General features: G+C 30.5%; 5 protein-coding genes across 11 annotated transcripts in view; 2 read left to right on the top strand and 3 right to left on the bottom strand.

Annotated features, from left to right (window-relative positions):
• Window positions 1-432: 432 nt before the first annotated feature.
• On the bottom strand, window positions 433-4,661 carry LOC116853822 (ras association domain-containing protein 8). Its single transcript, XM_032835077.1, has 10 exons — window positions 4,229-4,661; window positions 3,794-3,904; window positions 3,243-3,545; window positions 3,053-3,173; window positions 2,672-2,907; window positions 2,427-2,588; window positions 2,159-2,275; window positions 1,920-2,059; window positions 1,534-1,841; window positions 433-1,449 (listed from the first exon to the last, which is right to left on the bottom strand). The coding sequence occupies exons 1-10, from the start codon at window positions 4,298-4,300 to the stop codon at window positions 1,349-1,351; spliced, it is 1,671 nt and encodes a 556-aa protein (XP_032690968.1). The 5' UTR covers window positions 4,301-4,661; the 3' UTR covers window positions 433-1,348.
• Window positions 4,662-7,391: 2,730 nt separating this feature from the next.
• On the bottom strand, window positions 7,392-9,142 carry LOC116852240 (60S ribosomal protein L13-like). 2 transcript variants are annotated; one of them, XM_032832436.1, is made up of 4 exons: window positions 9,003-9,142; window positions 8,286-8,444; window positions 7,864-8,113; window positions 7,392-7,711 (listed from the first exon to the last, which is right to left on the bottom strand). In XM_032832436.1, exons 2-4 carry the CDS (start codon window positions 8,426-8,428, stop codon window positions 7,445-7,447), a joined length of 660 nt encoding a protein of 219 aa, XP_032688327.1. In that variant the 5' UTR covers window positions 8,429-8,444; window positions 9,003-9,142; the 3' UTR covers window positions 7,392-7,444. The 2 variants fall into 2 exon arrangements, with proteins under 2 accessions (XP_032688327.1, XP_032688390.1); XM_032832499.1 differs by lacking the exon at window positions 9,003-9,142 and adding an exon at window positions 8,804-8,976.
• A 266-nt stretch (window positions 9,143-9,408) lies between these two features.
• Window positions 9,409-13,381, top strand: LOC116852078 (probable leucine--tRNA ligase, mitochondrial). Its single transcript, XM_032832119.1, has 8 exons — window positions 9,409-9,740; window positions 10,009-10,216; window positions 10,324-10,717; window positions 10,794-11,674; window positions 11,812-12,165; window positions 12,266-12,506; window positions 12,585-12,822; window positions 13,049-13,381. The coding sequence occupies exons 1-8, from the start codon at window positions 9,627-9,629 to the stop codon at window positions 13,262-13,264; spliced, it is 2,646 nt and encodes an 881-aa protein (XP_032688010.1). The 5' UTR covers window positions 9,409-9,626; the 3' UTR covers window positions 13,265-13,381.
• On the bottom strand, window positions 13,006-14,610 carry LOC116852329 (gamma-glutamylcyclotransferase-like). Its single transcript, XM_032832610.1, has 4 exons — window positions 14,459-14,610; window positions 13,592-13,890; window positions 13,378-13,482; window positions 13,006-13,206 (listed from the first exon to the last, which is right to left on the bottom strand). Exons 1-4 carry the CDS (start codon window positions 14,561-14,563, stop codon window positions 13,185-13,187), a joined length of 531 nt encoding a protein of 176 aa, XP_032688501.1. The 5' UTR covers window positions 14,564-14,610; the 3' UTR covers window positions 13,006-13,184.
• Window positions 14,543-14,794, top strand: part of LOC116851463 (ubiquitin carboxyl-terminal hydrolase 48-like) — a 61,620-nt gene continuing 61,368 nt past the window's right edge. For 2 of the 6 annotated variants that reach the window (XR_004379649.1, XM_032830939.1), the window contains exon 1: window positions 14,543-14,698. Coding sequence is in view for 4 of the 6 variants with exons in the window: in XM_032830939.1 (XP_032686830.1) it covers window positions 14,551-14,698 (148 nt within the window). In the remaining 2 variants the exon portion in view is untranslated. Of the gene's footprint in view, window positions 14,703-14,794 lie in introns of all 6 variants that reach the window. The other 4 variants (XM_032831336.1, XM_032831111.1, XM_032831185.1 and 1 more) reach the window with 4 other exon arrangements.

Below are 14,794 nucleotides of genomic sequence, written 5' to 3'. Positions count from 1 at the left end.
ACTGAAAATCTCTTTGAATTGGCTCCTTTTCATTAAAATTCGTAAAATCTACATTATTATTATATAACAACAAAATTAATTTTGTAAATTTTAATCAATCTTAATGAATTTTCCTGAATTTTAATAAATCTTAATGAATTTTGATGAATTTTAATTAATCTTAAAGAATCTTAGTAAATTTTAATGAAAAGGGATTAATTGAGAAAGATTTCCAGTAAATATTTCAATAAAATATTTCCATCAGGGAAGCTATAATAAAGTATGAAATAATTAATGTAATATAATAGACATTTATTTTAGCTGAAACAATGTAGTTTTAACTAAACCTAAAACATATCAATATTTGCTGGGACAATATTATTAAGGAATGTATATAAATCATACATATATATATATGTAAAATACATTTTTATACATTCTTGAATTAAAGATGGATAAAATTAACAATTCTCGCATAATTATAGTATTTATGCCCTTTGTCTAATAATTAAAATATCAATTATATATAATATATATTTGGGATTTATGTATAAAAAATTATATATTTGTAATATATTTGAAATGTAATGAAAATATCATGCAATGATTCTATTATTAAACATAGATCAACATTATTACTAACATGTGTTAATATTTATAATTATAATCTAACCTAAGTACATTATAACTGTATAATTAAATCTATTATGGCAAAATATCTCTTGAGTCTTGAAGTCATAGCTAATATAAAAATAGCTATTGGTAATATATACTAGTAAATGTAATTTTGATATTATTATTCTTGGTTTTTAAGATCAATTACTCTTTACACAAACTAAACTATAATTAGTGCCTAAATATCTAAAATACTACCTTGTACATGAAAAGATAACATTATTTGCCAAATACATGTGATATTTGAAAATTAAGATAATTTTTTTTTAATAAATTAGCATGCAATTGAATTCCTTGCACAATATATTAAATACTTTTAAAAACATATAATCGTTTGTGTGTGTGTGTGTGTGTATAACAATTAATAATTACTAATTTTCTCTACATCTCAAGTCTCAAATATCATATAACAATTCATAAAGCTGATCAAAAATCTTAATTAAATACTTTGTAACTAAAAATGAGACCATATACACATTATAGTATAATTAAATTAAAAATGTTATCGATGTGATATGTATAATAATAATATAAATTAATTTTGTTGTAGTAAATGCGTAAAAACATGAAGAAGTCAGTTTAAGTACTTGCTATAAAACTATATAAACATAGATATATTTCCATATGTGTAAGATTCTTTGATATTTCTTACATTCTTAAGAGAGCATTTTAGCAGATATATTGTGTTGTCTGTTTACACCCACACACCATGTGGATTCTTGCTTGTGGGTACTGCAGTTTCCAATTGTCTCGGTGATCCTATCATCTTACGGGTACTTCCAGGCTTATGAGCCCCTAACAATTAAACAATTATATATAGAGTTAATTATACAAAATCTATAACTTATAAAAAAAATCTATATACATAAAGATAAATACCCTCTAATAAAGATTTGACTTGTTCATCTGAACATGCAACGGCCAAACTTTGTAAGTTTGCCTCCTTCATATCAGCTACCAATCTTTCAACTTGTAATTTTTTTTCCACAATAGCTGATTCCAAATTAACTACTTCTAATTTTAATGATTCCGCACACTGTGAAGCTAACTCAGTTGCACGTTTAGCTTGCTCAACTTCATTTTGCAAGTGTTCCACTTCACTGATCATTTTCCGTTCCATAATTTGCCGCTCATCCGTTTCTCGGCTTATATTATGCTGTTCCATTGCAAGCTCCTCCATAACTAGCCTATAATTGTAGTTACTATATTGTAAAGATTTCCGAGATTGTGTACTTAGAGAATCCATTGTGATAATTTATTTTTACCTGATCTTATTTTTACATTGAAGTAGTTCCGTTTCGCAATTGGCTAACTTTGATCTGAGCAATGTTATTTCAGACTTTAATGTTTTTTCTTGCTGCCTAACTATTTCGCTCTCTTCTTCCACATGAGCTAATTCTTTAAGCTAGTTGCAATAAAAAAAAATAAATATTACATACAGCAACCACAAAAAAACATAGATAATAAATATTAGTAACAGATATTAAAGAAATAAATATTGTACCTGCTCTTCAATAATACGGCCGCTAGATTCAATTCGACTGACTTCTTGAGAAATATAATCCATTTGATGTATTTGTTCCCTATTTTTTGATTCCCAGTATGATATTTCTGCATCAAACTAATAAAAATAAACATGTATGTGTAAAAGATATATTAGCAATTTAATTCTTAAATATGTATATATATTCAAAGACATTTTTGGAAATAAAGTAGTATAAATATTTTAGAACAATATATAATTCATGCTTTTAATAAGATAAATATTTCACCTTTGATATATCAGCTTGCTGAGCATTAATAGTGTCTCGTTGCTTATTGACTAGTCTTATAAGTTCAACGTATCGCTGAGTGTAAGCAACAGTTGACATATTTTGTGCTGTGGCAGGCAGTGGATTAACAGATTGTGTTGGTACTTTTGTGTCTTGGAATTCCTATAAAAGATATGTTACAAATATGATATAAATTCATGCGAGTTGTTATATAATTAAATAAACGTATTTATAATGAATAAAACCTGAATAAGATTCCTTTTCAACTTCATGGAACTAGAAGATGGTTGGTCATCTTTGTGAACATGAGGACTTCCACTATTGGTACTAGGCACAAATTGTGATCTTCCAGGACTGTTTAAATTCGGCGGCGGTGGATCTCGATAAGGTGGTAAAGTTCGCAATGGTGGTGAAGCTGGACCTGGAGGTTCTCTGTAAGGCGGAACTTCGCGCACCTTTTTCTGAGACGAATGTGTGACAACTAAAGAAAAAAAAATCATAATTAATACAGCATAATTTTCATTAAAAATCAGTTAATATCAAAGATAATAAGAAATTATATCAGTATATTTAAACACTAATAAAATGCTTACATAACAAAAATTATAGTAAAATGAATAACTCACTTTCAGTACTACTTCCTCGTGTAGGTGATTGAGCAGGTTTTTGTATATTTTTCCGAATATTCAAGTCCTTACTTTTCAAATGTAGGGTGGGTTGAACCACAGCCACATTTTCCATTTGAATCTAAAATAATACTTATATGTACTTGAAATAAAGGAGAAACACAGCATATAATATTAACTAAAAACTCACCTCACTACTACCTTCTGTAATGCCTCCGTGAAAACCACTAAATGTAAGCGATTTCCTGGTATCTCTATTCCTTTCCAATCCTCCTTGCATATCATCAAAATCTGAACTTTGTGAGATTGATATATTTTTGGTATCATCTTGGGTACCAGTAGAGCTTGTTCCATGTTCAGATAATGAAACTGGTAATCCATTCGCACGTGGTACATATGTCAAGCGAGGTGGTAGAGCACTTGATTTATTATTTTCTGATTTTTTCAGGATTAGTTGTACTTCAGAGGAATATTCACCCCATTTCATCAAAATCTAATCGAATAAACAGTATATTATCAATTATGTTATATTTCTTATATATATATATATATATATATATATATATATATATGTGTGTGTGTGTGTGTGTGTGTGTGTGTGTGTGTGTATATCTGTATTTGTATATGTATTCGTATCTGTATTTGTATATGTATTCGTATCTGTATTTTAATATTTAATAAATATACTTGATTAATATCGTAAAACAATTTCACATATGTAAGATATAAAATATATCTGACCTTAAGAGGTTTCTCATAAGGGGCTAGCAAACGTTCATTGCTTCTCCAACGTTCCACCAAAATAAATCTACCAGTTTGGGCTGTAGCATTAGCAATTGCTAATACTACATCCTGCAATAAGACAGTTATTATAGCAACAGCTTTTGAAAGTAGATTTGAATAGCCTTAAGTAATAAAAAATAAAGGAATTGTATACAATAAGAATATATTGCTGTAAAATATATATAACAATATTTGAATATATCTTAGGTGAAATAGATATAAGGCATTGAAAAATTAGAATGAAATAAATTAATAATTACAGTTTTTTTTAAATACAATATAGTATTCAACAGTACATATTATCAATTACACACTCAATTCTCATTCTTGCGTGTTGCATAAACATATAAACAAGTAACAATGCAATCATATTATTTAATTAATAATATGTACCTGACAGGTAGAGTCTTCTCTAACGCCGCATACGATACGTTGTATTCCTTCCACCCACACCTTTAACTCCATCACGTTACAATATTTCGAGCTCAGTTTTTTGTATCGTAAAGTCAGCTTTCGTTGAAAGACATGGTTTATCTCTTATCTCTGTACGATGCTACTACAAACTTCGTACATATAACCTGATAAAATCTAGCTTCACACGATGCTTATATCACGTTTTATATACCAAATTATATCCAATTGTCACCACAGAGCTCTTCCCACAATAACAAATTTAACATTTGCTATTCACTAATAGGTTTAAATTATTCGTTCTCTAACCTGCAATATATAATTAGTAAAATGACAGCTACGAGTCAGTGGAGATATCACAGACGCAGCCGACATCTTGTGCAGACGCTATCGAAAGTGTAATCAGTACATAAAAAGCATATTTTTGTATATGTGCAATTATAATATAGTCAATGTAATAATTTATCATAAACGAACAGATAATTTGTTAAGCACATTTTTATCATACAAATATCCCATAAAAATTAAAGAATTATTTCTCCCTATCATAAATAATTAGCAATTTATATTCAAGGAGCTATAACTTGTGTAAAAGTAATAATAATGGCATAATTTAGAAAAACATATAGTTCAAAATCTTTAATTTTTAGATATTTTGTTCTGTATAAAGTTTAATTATTTTTATAACGTTATAAGTATATGAATCAGGATCCGTTAAATGTTAAAAATTGATAAAGTTTTTTGTGTTATACTACAGGAATACAAAATCGTTGATAAATAATAAGGCTTATACTATTAGAAAATATTTTAAGTACGTATTTGTCGCTTTAATTTGCGTATGTTTAGATTGTTGCGTAATTTCTTTTTACAAATTATCGAACATTGAGTCACAAATACTATTTTAGCTTTAATTAATTACAGAAAGTAAACGAATCCTTGTACGATAGAATAAATAGAAAACATAAATTTTCTCCTTTAAAATGCATTTATTGAATTTTTGATGAAAGTAATTGTTTGATGTAAAAACTTAAATAAAAAAGAAAGTTAAGCAATTTAAATAAGAAAAAAGATTAAGCAATCACTATTTTCCATTTAACTTATATTCTAACAAAAAATGATAGCAAAATTGTGATATTTACCTAGCAACATTGGCCTATATTCTGAATCCTCTTTTATCGATAAAAATGCTTTAAATATAATTTTTCAGCTAATCAAGTGGCTTCTACCCAGTGAGAAATGACTTATCGATCGACGTCGAATCGACCTCTATTTGACGATTTCGACGTCGATCAATAAGTCATTTCTCACTGGGTAAACCTCTTTTAGGGATACTTTTATAAATAAAAGAGGATTCAGAATATAGGCCATAGACTTTCCAAGGAATGTCCTGATGTCAGGACGTCTTCAGGACATCCACAAGAGGTGCTGTCTGAGTATTATTTATATTATAAAATTATAAATTTCAATTTACACAATGTTTCCCGAATCATCTCGATAATACTATTTTTACCAAAGTTATAGTTCATTAAATTTTATCTATTTTTCATGCAAAAGGGGTATTTTTTAAACAAAAAGACGTTTAATCCGCCGTCGAGTAACACTACTTATGCCTATTTTTACCAACTGTGGTTAATTTAATCGGCTGATTATTCCAACGGAATTAACCAATCACATTTCTCGTTAATTAGAATTGACAGATGTGATTGGTCAATTTCGTTAAAATAATTAACAAGTTAAATTAACTAAAGTTGGTAGAAACGAGTATTAGCGAAACTAATAGCGTGTTCGACTGGCCCTGGGTTAATCACTCTGAGAGTTATTAATGACGTCATAAATCTCTACTAGCCAATCATAAAGATTATAAGTACTTGTTCGATAAATGTAGGCTGAATAACCCAGAGTGAGTTAACCCAGAGCCAATCGAACATGTTATAAAATACGTTTGACTATTATTAAATTATACTACGGCCTTATTTTTTTTTTATTGAAGAGTAAAGGGTGTACAAAAGTGTACTGGATCTAGGTATTCTGCCTACCCGATCATCGACATGGACCTGGTTTACGTGCTCTTATGGCTCCTGCACACAGGACGCGGTAATGCTTGCCGCGCGGCGGAAGTTCGCGCGACAGCCAATCAATATGCTGCTTTCCGTAATAACCTTCTAGCTCTTACGGAAAAACAACATATTGATTAGCTGTCGCGCGGACTTCCGCCGCGCGACAAACATTACCGCGTCCTGTGTGCAGGAACCATTACCCCTTATCCACAATCTTGCTTTAATCTTTAAGCCGTAATAAATTGACCAACCACAGTCGATTATTTTAAAAATAATCAACTGTAGTTGGACAATTTCTTAAGTCCCGATCTACAATAGGTGATTTAAGCCCTAGGCTTTAAAAAATTGGCTAATCACAATCAAATTTAAGGAGAATAATTGACTGTGATTGGTCGGATGGGACCCGATTACCACGATACAATTGGACATAGATTGTAATGATTGGTTCGACCTGGTAATTCACTAGATAATTCTTTTCATCGGTTGGTTGTGTCCAATCGTTGGTTGTAGTCAATCGGGACGCTCCCATTGTGCGACAAGCTTGTCGGACGTTCTAATTGGCTGTTGTATAGAAAATTTTTGGGGTACCTAAAAAGAAGTTAGGGACTTTAGGAAATTCTACTCATCAGCTAATCGATATGCCCGACAATATTTATCGTACGATACATGTAATATTATGCAGGATTTGCATCGCGTCCGATATCCGACATACGACGTTCGATATCCAATAGGAGAACAGCTTTCTAATATAGAATTCAATTCTCCATTGGAAAGCTATTCTTGGATATCGGACGTCGTATGTCGGACATCGGACGCGGCGTAAATCCTGCATAAGGGTCTATCCAGAAAATTTGCATAATTAGACTCGTTATTATGCGAAAAAAAGGAACGCGTATTAAATGAATCATATTTTGCAGGTAAATAAAGGATCATTAGATGTTTTTACGCGTAATGCTGCAAATCAGTTATGAACACCATTACGAGCAGATTCACAAAAATATGTAAACAACTACAGCCAGGTATCACGAGTATGAAAAGCTCCGGCAGAGCTAATCTCTAAGAGAGAGAGAGAAAGAATTATACAGCTATTTATCCGTTACTGGACAAATTTTTTTATTTGCTTAGGAAAAAAGCTATAAAATTATTTCTTAGCCTTTTTGTCCTTTGCAACCTTGGTTAAATCGTCAGGATTGTCCGCAGCATCCTTAACCCGCTTTGCTCGAACGCCTACCAGACGTGCATCTGCTCTTGCTTTGCGAAGGGTGACATATGCAGAGAATTTGGCTTCGTCTTCTGTTACAGATCGTGCCCGAGCTTTAGCAGGTGCTTGATGTCGTATTGGCATTGGGTCTCCTTTTACTTGAGTAGCTAACTTCATTTCTTCCTCAGTCGCATCACCTTTTTGTGGCTAAAATAAAAACAATGGTAATTTAATAATCTATACAAAAGTATATTTATCTTCCATAAAAAAAAAATAGAAGTTATGCCAAACTGTACCACACTATTCTGTATACAGTACAAATGTATTGTACAAAAGTTTTTTTGATAGTATCATCATACCTTCTTTTCATTTGTTGGGAAGAGTATCAGCTTGGCTTTATACTCTTTTAACCGTTGTGCATTTGTCTGCAACGACTCAATAGATTTATTACGACGACGTGGATCGACCGCAATACCGATCGTTCGAGCGAATCTCTTATTTAAACCACTAGCTTTTAGCTCAGCCAGTGTGAATCCTCTACCAGCACGAACTTTAGTGTGATAGCGAAATGTCGGGCAATGTACTACAGGTCTTAGAAGACCTACTGGTCTAAAAATATTTAACAATATTTAATTAAAGATATAGAGATATTATATGTGCAACACACATGTAGTGTTTTAAATATATACATTGTAACTATTTGAGTTAAATTTATATTTAAAATAGATCTAATGAAAAAAAGAAATAAACTATAAACATATTAAAATTATTCCAAATATACCTGGGAGCAAGAGCTCTTGCCTTTTTAATACGAGTTTGCTTGCGTCGTATTTTCCTAGCTGGTTGATTGAACCAAGTTTTAACGAATCGTTGCCAATCCTTATGAAAGTGTCCATTTGGGATCATATTATTGCGCTTCCCCATGGTTGATACTTAATATCTATAAATATTAACAGTTGACATCAAGAGACACAATAACATATGTTTATAGTAAATGCATACTTGTATTTTACATAATAAATTATCACAGATTCAAAGACATTTGTCAGAATATTATCTATTTATATCTATTTATATATGACTAGATATTAAATAATTTTGTAAAAATATCTATGATATTTACAACTGTATTCTGTTATAAGACAAGAAGTCAATAATCTTTAGTATGATAACTTACAATGCACATGTGCATAAATAAAATGTATAGATAATATTTGTTGAAGAATTGATGGATATATCGAGTTTCGTTATGTTTTCATGATAACAAAAACATATTTGAAAATATATAACGAAACTTACAAAATAACAAGAACAAATCTGGATAACCTCTTTAATGATGCAAACTAAATACAAAAATGATTTTATTACATAAATCACATAAATATCAGTCGAAATTAATCAAAGGTATAAAAATTTGTATTTCTTTTTATTGTTACATGTCCTATAAGCACACGATGGTAAAAACTTATATTGATATGAATCTTCGAAAAACACTCACCAACTTTAGTGTGGAGCAAAGCGGAAAATAACGTAGCAAACCGGAAACGGCGCTTTCGTATGAAATGCCTTTCAGATATCGCAAATTCGGCCGCTTGCACTAGTGTGCACTGAGTACTCATTAAGGCTTCTTCATATTACATTTTTATCTTTAAAATCGTCTTAAATATATTTTTAAAAATTTCCCAGTCAACAAAACAATCCGTATGGATGCTGTATAGGTTATTTTACTAACTAAAAAATATTTGAAGACATATTTAAGATGATCTTAAATATAAGAACAGACTATAAACAAGCCTTAATAGCACTCAGTGCACAATAGTACAAGCAACCAAATTCGCTAATAGGGAGTTATTTTGAATATACGTTTATACGACAGCGGGATATATACATATATGTAGGAGTATATTATTATTAATTGTAAAAGATGTTTCGGAGTAACAAAATAAATATAATTTGCGATCCGTTAACAAGCATGTTTTGCCTAGAGTAGTTCAGAAAATGGCAGCCTACATGGTATAATAATATAGAGAAAGGCTGGCATGCATATATGTAATATATGAAATAAAATTGTTTCCTTTTATATTTATTTTGTTTATGCGAAAATAATAAATAAAGTTTAACAATGGTGCAAAATGTATCATGTTTCCTTAATGTGTTGTCGCGATATAAAACACGAAGATTTCCTAATAATATTCCTTATCGGCTACTATCGTCGTCTGCAGTGAATATATCGGAAGTATGAGTTTTTTTTATTTAAACTATATTAATTTTGCAATATGTTTAAATATGTAAAATTTCGTTTATACGACGTAATAGTTTTGACTTTATTTTGTGTATACTCGACATATATCCAATTTTGTGTTTCCTAATCATTTCATTATATAGAAAATTAAAATTGTATTTGGGGATATAGAGATGTAAGATTATTATTAAAAATTTTTAAATTGTTATATCTTACACCAAATATTATTGTATTATTTATCTTATAAAAATTCTTCTTTTAGGTAATAGATTGCTCAACCAAAGTAAAACATCAAATAGAGAATCACTGGAAGGATAAAATAAATTCCTACAAATTCAATACTGATAACAAAGCAAAAGATAAATTTTATATTCTATCTATGTTTCCGTATCCTTCGGGTGCTTTGCACATAGGTCATGTGAGGGTTTACACAATAAGTGATACAATAGCCAGATTTTATAGAATGAAAGGTAGATATTATAATGTTTATTATATAGAATTTATATATCAAAACTTTACAATATAACATGCAAAAAATAATTATATATAAATAAATAATATAAGAAATCTTATCTAGGTAAAAATGTAATTCATCCCATGGGTTGGGATGCTTTTGGATTACCAGCAGAGAATGCTGCTATTGAACATCAAGTTGATCCTGTTGTATGGACAAAAGACAATATACAAACAATGCGTAATCAACTGACAATGTTAAATTATTCTTTTGATTGGGAGAAAGAATTTGCAACTTGTGACCCAGATTATTACAGATGGACACAGGAACTGTTTTTAAAATTATATGATAGAGATTTAGTATATCAAAAGGAAGCTTATGTTAATTGGGATCCTATTGATAATACTGTATTGGCTGAGGAACAAGTAGACTTGAATAAGCGGTCTTGGAGATCTGGTGCACTTGTAGAAAAGAAGATGTTGAAGCAATGGTTTATTAGAACAACAGCTTTTGCGAAGTAAGGGCAAACATAATATGGTGTCTTGTATGATTAATTAATTCCGCATCAGTTGATTAATTAGCCATGCTTGTAGATCATTGATGGAAGGTTTGAGTGATCCGGACTTGAAAGGATGGAGAGATGTTATAAAGCTGCAGAAGCATTGGATAGGCGACTGCAACGGTATTAATATCGATTTTAAGTTAATATCTGATATTCCAGATTTTCCAAAAACAATGACTTTATGGACTGACATGCCAGAATTTATTGAGTATGCTAAGTTTGTTGCTATATCTTCTCAAAGTGTATTACATCGTGAAGATTATACACACGATATAGACACCGGCATTAAATGTTTAAATGCGAAAATATTGAATCCATTTTCTAATGAAGAACTACCAATCTTCGTCACCGATAAGATTGTTTATCCACTGTGGAGAGACAACCGTTTGGGTATACCTTCCGCGTCCATGAAAGATTTAGAATTTTCGGAGCTAGTTGGGATACCGTTCACTCGGCATACGATACGTAGTTACGAGCAACAGCAACAGAAATTATCTGAAATATTGCAGAAGGCCAGAGAATGGAAGATAGGTGGATATTCAGTAAGCTCAAAATTGCAGGACTGGTTAATTTCGAGACAGAGGTATTGGGGTACACCTATACCTATGATTCATTGTGCAAAATGCGGGATTCAGCCAGTACCTCGAGATCAACTTCCTGTGACGTTACCGTTTATAAAGCATATATCGAATAAAACTTTATTAGCCAAAGAAATACAACAGTGGTCGAAGACAAAATGTCCCAAGTGCACAAATCATGCAAGAAGAGAAACTGATACCATGGACACGTTCGTAGATAGCAGCTGGTACTTTCTGCGCTTCATAGACCCTGATAATACGAAAGAGATATTTTCAGTGGAAAAAGTCAAGGAAACTTTCCCTGTGGATCTTTACATAGGTGGAAAAGAGCATGGTACGAACATAACGTTATCTTAATATTGATGTACGTGTCTTGAAAAAATTATATTGAATAATGATGTACGTGTTTTGAAAAAATTATATTTAAATGTTATAATATTTGAATGTTTAAATGTTGAATATATCTTTCAGCCGTGCTCCATTTATATTACGCTCGATTTATGAGTCATTTCTTGCATTCGGAAGGTCTCGTACCAAATCGAGAACCATTCAAACAACTCCTTGTGCAAGGAATGATAATGGGTCAAACATATAAAACTAAAAACAGCGGCAAATACATAAATGCAAACGAAGTGACTATAAATAAAAATGAATACAAAACTTTATCGGGAGAAACTGTCTCTGTAAGCTGGGAGAAGATGTCAAAGTCAAAACACAATGGTATTGATCCTCTTAATCTGTTGAACAAATATGGGATAGATACGACTAGATTGTTAATATTGGGCGATGTTGCACCGACGTCTACTAGAAATTGGTCAGAAGACAGTAAGGATTAACTTATTAATTTTTCTTAAGAATTAAACTATAGTTTAAATGATGGTTTGCCACAATATGCATATATTCATATGTACATATAAAATTGCAGCTGTTCCTGGCATACAGAATTGGCAAAATCGTATTTGGATTACTGTAAGACAATTCAAACATGAACGTGATAATATGTCTCTGGAGGAGTTTCAAGCTGCACCTACTCACCCTGAGTTTGCTGAACACGAAACATACTTATTCGACAGCCGAAATTATTTTCTGAAGGCTGTCACGCGTAACATAATAGATACGCAGCAGCTCAGTGTGGCGATATCCAGAATGCAAGGTCTTACAAATAGGTAAAAAGATGATACATAATTATATATATTTGTAATATTTAAAATATCTGAACATATATTGAACCTATAAAATTACAGTTTGCGAAAAGTTAATATAGAATGTTTGAGAAAAAGTCGTGAATACGAACGGGCGTTAGCAGTTCAAATCTTAATACTTGCACCTTTTGCGCCACACTTTGCCTCTGAATTATGGACTGCTTTTTGTTCTGCAAAGCACCATCTTATAGATAGTAAAGAAGTAAATTTGAATAAGGATATATTGGAACAGAAATGGCCAGAGATCGACATGGATTATAAACTAACATTATATGTTTTCGTAAGTATTTTTGTATATTTACATTTTAAGTAAGAATATTATTAATAAATATTTACATGTAAAATTATATTACTTCTATTTTCTATTTAATTTTCGTGTGTAAAGTTCCTTTTACATTAGCTCTTAACATATCGACTTTTTTATATTAGTTTTTTTACATAAAATTATTATTTCTATTCTTAATTACCAACACCAACTTATTATATTTACAATGTAACATATTTAGGTCAACAAACGACAGTTTTTTAAAATGAAGCTTCCACGACGTATGTTAGACGAAATCACAGCAGAAGCGGCATTAGAGCATGTGATTCTTGATCCATATTATCAAAAATATTCGCACAATAAGAAAATTGTAGAAGTCAGTCTTCAATCAGAGAAAGGCTGTGATGCGACGTTGTATATAACCATAGAAAAACAAATGGAAGATATTGTGTTATAATACTTTTGCTAATAAGATATTGATGAAGTTTATATTATATTCACTAATTACAATTATAAACAATATATAAACAAAGTGTAAATCCCATTTCAACTATTAAATTTGCTGCTCACCTAATATCATATTCTCCTTTATATTCATTGTCTGGTATAGATTTTAAAAATGATATATAATAATTAGGAAGATTGTTGTCTTGGGCTCCTTTTATTATCATTTCTCTATAATCAATATAAAAGTTTTGATAAGAATTTATGGCTTAGTTACATTATTTTGTATTTATTGTTTACATTATTTATGTAAACAATACATTTATGTGCAGATACATACAGATATAATGGTGAAGGTCTTCTATCTACTGGAAGGTCTACTGGTATTATATATTCTGTTGGATTATGACATTGTTGATACACTCTACAATTTAAAGTTGTACCATTAGGAGTTTCAACATTCACTGACATTGCATGATATATGTTGTCTTGAACACCTTCTTGACAATCTAATGTAGATAAGTTACACTTGTCTAATTCCCAAACCACACCCCACACAATTGTGTCATTTGTTTCCACAATTGTTGCAGATGCTCCATGCCATCGTTTAGAATATCTTTGAAAATCTAACCTGAAATTCTGATAAAAACATTTAACATATATATGAGTGTATGTGTATGTATATACGTATGAAAAGTAATATATTATAAATATAATATGGAACTAAGTGATATTAGGATTTTCCATCTTTGAAGATTAGAGAAAATCTATTCTTTTGTAATTTTCTTTGTATTATTAATTTTTTATATAGTTTTGAGAACAGATATGTGAATTGTATTCATACATTTCTCAGATTCCTTGAAAATAAGATATGGTTTTATCTTTATGATTATTCTCTTATCTCATCTTTCACAAAGGCTAGGATATTATATATATGTATTCTGCAAATTATTTTTGTTAAGGTATATTCACACTTGCAGAGCACATTGTTGTCAAATAAAAAATACTATGTAAAAACATTTAGACACTATTTCTCTCTCTCTCTAAGTATTTTTAGCTAGACAAGACATAAAGTATAAAATTTATAAACGCGATAAAACAGAATGATGTATTATCAATAATTGCACGTACATATAACATTATAGTATACGTATAAGTATAGATATAGGACAACTAAACAATCATATTCTTATCTTTTCCTGATTACCTTTATATAACCAATATCTCTCATTACTGCAGTTGGATTGTTTAGCCGTATTCTTTTAGCGAGTAAATTACTTCCGTAAGCGAAATATAAAAATGTGTTGGACATTTTACAAAAGTCAGCTATCAAATCGTGTTATAAACTTTTGGCACAAGATGGTTTATCACTTCGCCCAGTGTGACTATACTGCCTCACTTATTTACCGCAAATGTGTGAATACATATGCTACTTACACATCAGTATGTATGTACGTTATGTATATATACGTATCTACACATAAGATATCTTGTATACATAGTGACGGATTATAGAAAAATATGATTTTGTAAGAGCAGGAAT

The sequence above is a fragment of the Odontomachus brunneus genome, unplaced genomic scaffold, assembly GCF_010583005.1.
Source record: "Odontomachus brunneus isolate Ranch 3 - 2012 unplaced genomic scaffold, Obru_v1 Obru_scaffold_001, whole genome shotgun sequence".
NCBI classification, from domain to species: Eukaryota; Metazoa; Arthropoda; class Insecta; order Hymenoptera; family Formicidae; genus Odontomachus; species Odontomachus brunneus.
The sequence above is the reverse complement of the archived record's forward strand: the minus strand, read 5'-3'. Positions and strand labels throughout refer to the sequence as shown.

Coding starts and splice junctions, on each gene's coding strand:
- LOC116853822 (XM_032835077.1), bottom strand. CDS start 4,300: ATGGAGTTAAAGGTGTGGGTGGAAGGAATACAACGTATCGTATGCGGC. Junction 2,589..2,671: donor TGAAAAGGAATCTTATTCAG/GTTTTATTCATT, acceptor TATCTTTTATAG/GAATTCCAAGACACAAAAGT. Junction 1,450..1,533: donor AGTCAAATCTTTATTAGAGG/GTATTTATCTTT, acceptor TTTAATTGTTAG/GGGCTCATAAGCCTGGAAGT.
- LOC116852240 (XM_032832436.1), bottom strand. CDS start 8,428: ATGGGGAAGCGCAATAATATGATCCCAAATGGACACTTTCATAAGGAT. Junction 8,114..8,285: donor GCAAGAGCTCTTGCTCCCAG/GTATATTTGGAA, acceptor AAATATTTTTAG/ACCAGTAGGTCTTCTAAGAC. Junction 7,712..7,863: donor TCCCAACAAATGAAAAGAAG/GTATGATGATAC, acceptor TTTTTATTTTAG/CCACAAAAAGGTGATGCGAC.
- LOC116852078 (XM_032832119.1), top strand. CDS start 9,627: ATGGTGCAAAATGTATCATGTTTCCTTAATGTGTTGTCGCGATATAAA. Junction 10,217..10,323: donor CAGATTTTATAGAATGAAAG/GTAGATATTATA, acceptor AATCTTATCTAG/GTAAAAATGTAATTCATCCC. Junction 10,718..10,793: donor AGAACAACAGCTTTTGCGAA/GTAAGGGCAAAC, acceptor CCATGCTTGTAG/ATCATTGATGGAAGGTTTGA.
- LOC116852329 (XM_032832610.1), bottom strand. CDS start 14,563: ATGTCCAACACATTTTTATATTTCGCTTACGGAAGTAATTTACTCGCT. Junction 13,891..14,458: donor GAGATATTGGTTATATAAAG/GTAATCAGGAAA, acceptor TGTTTTTATCAG/AATTTCAGGTTAGATTTTCA. Junction 13,483..13,591: donor AGACCTTCACCATTATATCT/GTATGTATCTGC, acceptor TATTGATTATAG/AGAAATGATAATAAAAGGAG.